Below are 9,549 nucleotides of genomic sequence, written 5' to 3'. Positions count from 1 at the left end.
TATTTACTTTTCCATAATACAAAACTAAACTCAGGGAGTCACCAAATGAATTAAAGGCAGCGGGTTATAAACAATAAAAGGAGTTTCTCACACAGCGCACCAGTCAACTGTGGTAAATCTCTTGACTGAAGAGGTGTGAGGCTAGGACAGCTTAAACCAGTATTTTAAGGAGAACTGGATAATTCATGGTGGTTAGTCTAAATGGCTGTAGCCGAGGGTAGAATGGTGTCTCTGTGCCTGTTGTCAGGATGGAGAATGGATGCAGTGAGAGAGATCACTTGATGCATTGCCTGTTAGGGTTCACTCCTCTGGGGCACCTGGCATTGGCCACTGTCAGTAGACAGATACAGGGCTAGATGGACCTTTAGTCTGACCAGGTACGGCCGTTCTTATGGGTATGGATAAGTCAGGATGTTTATCAGTTTATCTTCTGAGATCTTGTCTCACCTTGAGCAGCTTCCCAATCATGTCCCTCCCTGACTCCAAATAAACCAAATGCTTTTCAAGTCCCAAAATCTGATCCCCATTCTTTGTTCTAATAAATTAGCCCTCTGGCTGGCTCTAACCAACTGGACCCAGTGAGTCCTATTTTCTAATCTTTGTTCCTACAGTGCTTTCTTTTACATCATAATGTCAGCATATTCCAAAACTCCAAACTTCCTCAGGTCACTGGTACGCCAGAACACATTGTGCACACATGATGGTGGGTGAGATCTGGAAATTATGAGATCTTTAAGGTAGCAGCTGATTCTACAATACCAAGACGCTAAAATGGCCCTACTTGGATATCAGAAAAAGAAGGAGTATCCTAGGGGAAATACAGAATTTAGGTCTATGAAACTGGAGAAGTTTGAAGATGAACCAGAAAAAGAAGCACAGTGAAATGGAAAATGGTGTCACTGGGCTTAAGGTAAAAGGGAGAACTTAAAAACTAAAACAAATTGAGCTGCCTGTATGAAGAGAGCTGGATTAGGACAGTGGAACTGAAAAGAAAGATGGAGTTGGGGTGGGGACAGAATGTTAAGAGGAAAATTGAATGAAGTCTACAGGAAACTACACAGGGAGAAAGTAACGTAGTAGAATGTGCTTTATGTGTGTCATAGTAGTATGACATAGTAGTATGACAAAGACATAATATTAAAACTGGAAATAAGTACAGGCTATGGGGCTAATAGGAATTACTGGGTGAAATGCTACTGTCTGTTATACAGGAGATCAGACCCGATGATCATAATTGCCCCTTCTGGCCTCTGTATATGAATCCATGACGATAGTTTCAGAGGCAGGAGGATTTTGGAAGCAACAAACTGATTGTGCTTTATGAAAACAGTGAACCAGCTTTGGTCTTCAAAATGGTTTATGTTCAAGGATAAAGATTTTGGTCAAGGTTCAGGATAGTTCTTATTTTATAAAAGCAGCAGAGAATCCTGTGGCACCTTATAGACTAACAGACGTTTTGGAGCATGAGCTTTCGTGGGTGAATACCCACTTCGTCAGACGCATGTAGTGGAAATTTTCTTATTTTATGTAAGTTTATTCAGTTCCTAGGTTAATTACTTAGCAGTCTTCAACATAGTGGGTGTCTCCAAATACTGCATTTAATTTGTAAGGAAAGAAATTATACTTGTCTATACAATCACAATTTGGTAGTTGTGCCATTACGAAATTAACTCTATACTTTCTGGAACTGACATTTTACCATTTTTTGGTGAATACAGGCCAACATTTTTGAAACTTGGCTATCCAGAATGAGTCCCTTAAATCCATATTCAGGAGCCTAAATAAGTGGCCTGATTTTTCAAGATGGAGAGTTCCTGTCACTACTAGCCCATGCACCTATATATCAAAAGGAAAATAAATAAAAACTAATTCTCAATACAGCAGTGTCTAAATTGGTATGTTCAATTAGTCTGTTGCTTAAAAGATTATATTAGTCTCCTCTATGCATTTGATGTGTCAAATCTTTAACAGAGATCCAAAATGACCTTTTCATCCTATGTTCCTTAGTGTGACCTGAAAGACACTAGGCTGCTGTATATTTTAACTTTTTAACCTATTTATCTGAACTCTTCACACTAACAGCTGACGAGCATAGTTAACTATATTCTTGCTGTGTTACTAAATTATTTGTAAACTATTTTTTCTTAAGTGTGGGCTTCTAACATTGTTTGGGTAGAATGGAAGTTGAGCACAACTTTTCTTAGAAATCCACTTCTATCATCTGCTATTTTTGAGGTACAGAACTAGCTGTGTAATGCTGTATTTATGGATTTGTAACCTGTCTTTGCATATACTTTTCAATCCGAAATCTTTAGAGCAGGGGCCTGAAAAACACTTGTGGCTAACAACTGGTTTTTAGATGTGAAACATTTGAATATCTAGTCTATTAGGTTTATGGGTTTAATTTAAAGTTCCAGAAATGAAATGTAAAACAGCTCATTACCTTTATTCCCTTACAAAAAGTTATGATCAAAGAGTCAGTCATTTTTAAATCTGCCAATGGAAGGTAAACACACTGGAATAACAATCAAATGTAAAGAGCTGATTACTCCTCATTATTTTTGGATTACCCACTCAAAAGTATTACATGCACTTTCTTTTACATTTATGTCTCTTACTGTTGTGCAATGCTTTTGTCATATTTAAAAAAAAGAGAAAAAAAAGTATTGATTACAGAAGGGAACACTAGAAAAGCAAGCACTGACTGATGTTTTCCTTAAATAATATCCACTAGGATTGCTTAAACAGCATAATATTTCTCAGTGAGATCTTTGCTTCAGCAGGAATGATAATAGTAATAGCTCTCTGGACCACTTTATTATTAAATACAAAGTTTTAGAAGCTAGCTCTAAATAATTGAAGAAACCCATTAGGAGGACAGACAAACAAAGGCAGCTAATGGAGAAGACCTAGTGCACAATCTCTCTGATAGAACCCTGGGCTGTCTGTAATTGATATTTAGAGGCTAGATTTCCTTTCTCCTAATAGTAATTATATCTGTGTCATTAATAATGGCTGCTGTAAGGTCTCTGGGTTTTTCCCAAAGGCAAAAATGATATCTGGTCAGAAAGGCCTCATAATTATTCACTCTCATTTGCAACAGTGCTGAGACCTAGATTTTTCTCATTTGAGAATCTAAGCTCTTATAGTTTTTCCCTTGAGGATCTACATTAATAACAGCAGAATAGGGAAATTGAAAAGCCTACTAAACATATCCACTATACTAGAATCAGCTAGGCAATTTTGTTTTAATGGTTCATCTCCCAAAGCACATTTGCAGTAATTATTTTTAAAATTCTCAAGGTGTGGTTTATTTGCCAGTGGTTTTGAAGTGCTTCCTTATGCTGAAAAAGCAAGGAACATTCATGAAGCTTGTGGTGAGAATGCTGATCAGTTCTTTGAACTATTGTCAACTGCAGGAAGTCTAGAGGTTGATTTTACATCAGTGTTCAAAAGTTCACGTACTTAGTCCAAATTATTCAGAATTCTTGGCTCTGCAGAAACACTCGAACTCTCATGAGAAAGGGGTTATCTCATGAGATTTATGTTTCCTGCTTTTGGCCGCAGCAGAAATACTGTTCTCTTACACAGCATGCAGCAATGTGTACCAGTGAGATGTGAATTGTAAAGCACCCCAACATGTGGCACATTCACTCGTCCATGTAGACATATTGCAGTTAACATGCACTGGAGAGCTTTTGGGGTCTACATAGAATACAACACATTAGTGGGCAATAGAATTTACAGCCCACTAGTGAGCACTGCTGCACTGTGTAGACATGCTCTACGTCGGCACTTCTGGTTCCACTGAGACCCAAGAAGTGCAGAGTTTAGACGATTTAAAAATAATAAGGAGAAAATTGTTTACACTCTAAAACTTTGTGTGGGCCTGACCCTTTTTGCTGAACTGGCTACCCATCCTTAACAAGAATAATATTCACTACCCTATATCTTTCATACTTATTATACATAAAAACCATTTATTGAGCCACTATAACAGCCACATACCTATATCAAACTACTGCACATTTCTATTACTGTCACCATTTCCCTGTTGCCTCCCCCATTCAGTAAGGGTCCCACACTTTCGCTGACCTTTTTCTTGTTGATAACATACCTGTAGAAACCCTTCTTGTTACCCTTCACATCTCTTGCGAGCTGCAACTCCAAGTGTGCTTTGGCCTTTCTGATTACACCCTTGCATGATCAAGCAATATTTTTATTCTCCTCCCTAGTCATCTGTCCAAGTTTCCATTTCTTGTAAGCTTCCTTTTTGTGATTAAGCTCACCAAAGATTTCATTGTTAAGCCAAGCTGGTCGCCTGCCATGTTTGCTATTCTTTCTGCACAGTGGGATGGTTTGTTCCTGTTCCCTCAAGAAGGCTAAGTTCTCAAAAAGGTCCAACAGCAGAGTCCCAGATCTCATTTACCTCTGAGAACTGGGTCTTTTAGCCTCTACTTGCACTGAACAATGGCTGCAAGTGGCGACAAGTCAGTGATCTTAATAGCATTATGTGAACTTCTGTATTTTACTGATTTCAACCCAATTGTGTCTCTCAGAGGTTGTGAGGAGGTGAAAACCCCTGGTCAGTTTGGCCTCAAGAGGAAAAATTCCATTGTGATCCCAGTACTAAAGCTTCCCATATCTTCTGAGCAATCTTAGAAGCACGGCAGGGACAAGAAGTTTTGTTCATGGGATGAGGAAGTCCTGGTGGCTATATTTAAATGAATGCAGTACTCCCTATAGAGGTCTAGAATTCCTCTCTGGCCTGTTCCCAAAAATCACCAAAGAAAGATCCAGGGAACATAAACTGTTATTTTTAAAAGGAATAAAAAAATATCCAATAATTCTGCTGAAATCCTCGGGGTTTCACAGAGTTAAACTATCGTCACACACTGTGTTATTCAGATGAACTCAAATTCTAGATGCTGCTTTCAAATACAGGAGTATTCAGTGAAGGCACTCAGTTCTCCAAAGTCTGTGGGGGAAAAACCCAGTCTTCCCTCTAATACGAATGGGAGGCAAATAGGATACCATACAGGAAAAAAAACCTAAGAATAGTCTGCAACATCTATTCCATTCTTATTTGCGGTAGTCTTTATAGCAATATCTGGGGCAAATGAAGATTGATTGGGAACTATGCATCACTATATGCATTTTTACTGCCTCCTTAAAACTTTTTTTTCCTTGCATAGTAAGAACTTCACATTTATTGTACAAAACTTCTCTGCTGTCTTGAGTTTAGGTTTGATGGACCGGCTTATTTTGAGGTCTTAGAACTGTGTCTTTCCACTTAAGAGAGACCCACAGTAAATTGGGCAGTAAGATACCATAACCAAACTCTTTTTCCGACTCCAACAAGGCATAAATCAGAATGCTGGCCACAATTTTCAAAGTTGACAATACAATGATGTCCATGCAGTAACATCATTCACATTGCTATGTCAGATCTCCACAGTCTCTACACCTTTATGACAACGATCCCATTTCAGGCTTGCAGTGGTTGCTGAGAACTTGACTGCTGATATTTCCACAACCAAATGTTGCTGGGAAGCTTCTGTGATTCTCGACTTCCCTTCTACAGTAAAAACTTTGTTATCCAGCATGTTGGGGGAGTGTGTGTGGGGATGCCGGTTAATCAAATATTCCGGTTAACTGAGAGTTATATTTTTACCAATGGAATACCATATTTCAAAGAATTAGAATACAATAAAATGAATAAAGTATAAAATACAGTAGTACAGTATACAGGTATTCACCAATCCAGTAGCTGTACTGCACTGCAGAGTGGTTGGTTTCTTGAAGCACTTAGGTGTATACAGGTAAAGTTTTCTATACATCAGGCTATCTTATGACACTACATTCCACTATGGGCAGCGTATGGTATACACCCTGATCACTACCAATACACTTAACACTAAAACTATACTGAACACAATTTAATCTTTTTTTGGTGATTCAGAAGGCACTTCAGGATCTTGCAGTGCCTCAGGGACATCATTATCAACATAAATTATCATTGTAGACGTAGAAGGTGTAGGAGATTGGGCTGAATCTGTAAAGACTCTATGACGCACACCGGAAGCTGCTTTTTTGAATAAATCCCTGATATCAGCTTGCTTACTTGACTTCCGTGTCTTTTGCATAAAAGTAGAGTGCAGAATGTGCAATTGCATAACCTCCTGGGCAGTATATTAGTCCCGGTTACTAGATTGAAGATTTGTATTGGGAAATATCAGAAATGCCAGTTAATAGAGCTTTCCGGTTGATAAAGTGCCAGAGAACACAGCTTTTACTGTAATATTGCTCTTCTGGGGTTTTAGTAACTGTACTCTGTGGTGTTTCAGGGTGAGACAAGTTGATTTTTGTAAAGGGCAAACTTGTATTTGCTGGTTTTGGGGTAGGGGCTTTCCTCTTCATTTCAGCATACAATTTTGCTTTGCATTTGGCCATTATATCCATTCGTTAACATGTCTGCAAAGCCTGATGTACTCCAAAGGTGTTATATAAATAACATTGCAATAGTTCTATATAAAAACATTAACATGGCTACATCAAAGACATTAATATGGCACAAAATCAAATTTCCTATTTCAGTATCAGAATACGGCACATGATTCTGGTCTCTTTCCAGAATCTGGCCTGCAAGAGTGGTAGATGCCTGATGTTTCAGAGAAAGTTGTAACATATTTTTTTTTCCCCCTTAATAATCTTTCTACAGTTGTTGCTGCCCCTGCTTGTCTCCCAGTTTGGCTTCTAATTAGTACTGCCAAAAGAGTGTCTCCTGTAGGCTATTGACACAAGGTGATTTGTTAAAAAATTATTGATTCAGTACGAGTGACTATCACAAGGCACTAAGGGCAAAATAATCACTGGGAGAATTGCTCCATATGCCAGCAACGAATCCTCCTCCCACCCACCATGTATAAGAGAAAGAATTGCTTATAGTAGAAAATACCCCTGATGCATTCTGAAGGACTAGAAAAGAAAATGGTGCTTCCTATATGAGCTTGGACAGGATTTGTTTGAGGTATATATACCTATTAGGACTATGAAGCATGTGACTCTACTGTGCAAAGGTCAACTTCCTTAGGCAGTGCTAAATTTTAGTGTCCTATTGACACTATTAAAAAGGAATCCTGTGCCAAGTTGCTCAGTAACACTGTATTGTCTTCAGAGTATAATCTACCACTGAGTTCGTGTAAATGTAGTGCTTAAAACTTAATATCCTTGCTAAAATTTTGATGGCCAATCTGTGGAATGAGCCAAAATGTCTCTTAATAGATTTATCTTTCTAATTCAGTCAGGTTTTTTTTATTGTTGATAAATAAAACAAGTACCAGCTCAAGTCATAATAGGGAAGCAACATGGGAAAAGTTATGTAATAGATCCTTGAGGATCCCTCGATTTTGTGGATTTTCCAGGCCTCATTGGTTTGTTTACCAAATAAGATAAACAGTATAACTTGTTTTCAATCTGAGTAATTTCAATTTTTGGGCTTTTCTCAATTCTAGCTTTAATAAAACAGCATAATTGTGCACAGAACTGCAGGCTCAGAACTTCTCAGACTGAAAAACAAGAAGCCCAGATATTTACAAAGTAAAAATATAACTCCCTTTTCCTGTCTCTGCTTTGTCTTCCTCCTCAGGGCTCTCTTCTCCTTTCTATTCATTGCTTTGTGCTTCTTAGAAAAGGAAAAGGAAATACTATTATCTCCTTAGTTTGGCAGGTTGAGATGCAGATACCTGAAAACTTCTGGATGTTTCTCAAAGCATGAAGGTACCAATTACCACAAACTTTTATTCTGTAGCGAGGCCTATTCTTCAAACTGGGGTGTGCAAATGTGCACAGAATGGACGTGAGCACATTCTCACAGACCCCAGTTTGTACTTACATATGTGCACATCTACATCTGGAGTGAGGGAAGTGTGTGTGCACCTTTGCTCAAATGGGCTTGAAGATTTTGGGTTCAGACTTCTGACATGAATACCACTTATGTGGTTCTCATCTCTCTTTCTAATCTTAAAAACAATGCAATTGTATTTAGTCTAATATTCTCTGTTCTTTGCTAATCCCATAGCTAGAAATGTATACTGTGTAATTTGGCCTCAGGTTGTTGCTAAGTTAGACCACAAAAAATGTAATCACAATGACATTTATCATAATTGTATTATATCAACAATATCAAGGCAATCTATGCATGAAACCACATCAACAGGGCCATATATTTAACAGTGTTTATAAACCTCACTAATGTGGCATCATGAGATGTGCATATCTCTTTTTTTTCTAGTTCTCAAATCTCACATAAAACGACAAATCAAAACATAAATAGATCAGTACAAAACAAAACTAACACTTAAACCTAATGATTGTATATGGGATAAATAAAGTGAGAACAAGTTTCCAAGTTTAAAAAGTATAAAGTTATTTCAATATATAACATGCTGCTCTGTAGGGTTTTATTTGGTTGATGTTCTAAGTAAGACCTACTTTCTCATAGTACTTGATCTCGTAGTCCAGAATGGCTCCATTGGGAAAGTCAGGCTCTTGCCATGAGAGGGCAATGCTGTTTTGGGAAGCCCAGTCCTTCCTTACCATACCTATCAAGGAGGGTGCTGAAAGGGAAAAGGATAACTAAGGATTAAAGAGAAAGCACACTGTTTATCTCTTTTTGACTTTACTTTCTTAGGATTCTGACAAGTGGTGACCTGTAGGCAGAAGAGCATGACAGATGGAAATTCTCAGTCCAGCTGTAACCTGGAGTTAATGTTGAAAGTACATATCAGTAATTTCATTGTTAAAGTGTGGGTATACTTTTGAGAAGTGACTGAGAAATGGCAACATCTTATTCAAAAGATCTGCTCCAAGTGATACCTGCTGACTTTATAGACAAAAAATAGATTTTGTTTTATTCTTGTTAGTACTACAGAACCAACAAAATTACCAGAAGTGCTAGATTCTGTCCCTTCAGCTACGTCAACAGAATTGTTACATTCAAGTCAATTGCGCCTGTATAAATTTATTGACGATGTCACAAGCACATAATCTGAAGGCAGCTGGGTTGCATTGGTATCACTAAAGGCATAGTTTCAAATGCAGAACAAGATATAAGATATAAACTACAAATTAAGAGTAATCTGAATTGAATTCACCAGATTTCTTCATAAAAAATAAGTACATTTTAGATTTAATTTATAAATTGGGTCAAATTTATTTTTGGGTCAAAAGAAATTAACAATTAAAAATGTCAATTAATTCCTGTTTTGTTAGCAAAATTTAAAAAAAAAACCAAAACCAATCTAGTACATTTTAGTAGGTAACTGAGATTATGTTATCCACAGAATGACCAAGCATATTGTAATACACTGATTTTACACATTTTTTCCCCCATGACTATAACACAAATGAATCTACGTTTCTATAGGGGATGATATTTTTTGTTCTAGAATAAATGTGTGTAGCATATATAAAGATTTTACCCATTTATTGACTTGCAGAAAAAAGATATATTGTAAGAAATATTCTGCACAAAACTCAAATGCAGTA

General features: G+C 37.4%; 1 protein-coding gene across 3 annotated transcripts in view; it reads right to left on the bottom strand.

Annotated features, from left to right (window-relative positions):
* The window catches only part of EPHA6 (EPH receptor A6), a 900,076-nt gene that overhangs the window by 257,816 nt on the left and 632,711 nt on the right, over window positions 1-9,549 (bottom strand). For 2 of the 3 annotated variants that reach the window (XM_075072800.1, XM_075072802.1), the window contains exon 1: window positions 8,494-8,607. The exons of the other annotated variant lie outside the window; for it this stretch is intronic. In XM_075072800.1, the coding sequence (XP_074928901.1) occupies window positions 8,494-8,601 (108 nt within the window). In that variant the 5' untranslated portion in view covers window positions 8,602-8,607. Of the gene's footprint in view, window positions 1-8,493; window positions 8,608-9,549 lie in introns of those variants that run through there. 3 annotated transcript variants of the gene reach the window in all.

The sequence above is a fragment of the Chelonoidis abingdonii genome, chromosome 1 (genome assembly GCF_003597395.2).
Source record: "Chelonoidis abingdonii isolate Lonesome George chromosome 1, CheloAbing_2.0, whole genome shotgun sequence".
Taxonomy (NCBI): domain Eukaryota; kingdom Metazoa; phylum Chordata; order Testudines; family Testudinidae; genus Chelonoidis; species Chelonoidis abingdonii.
The sequence above is the reverse complement of the archived record's forward strand: the minus strand, read 5'-3'. Positions and strand labels throughout refer to the sequence as shown.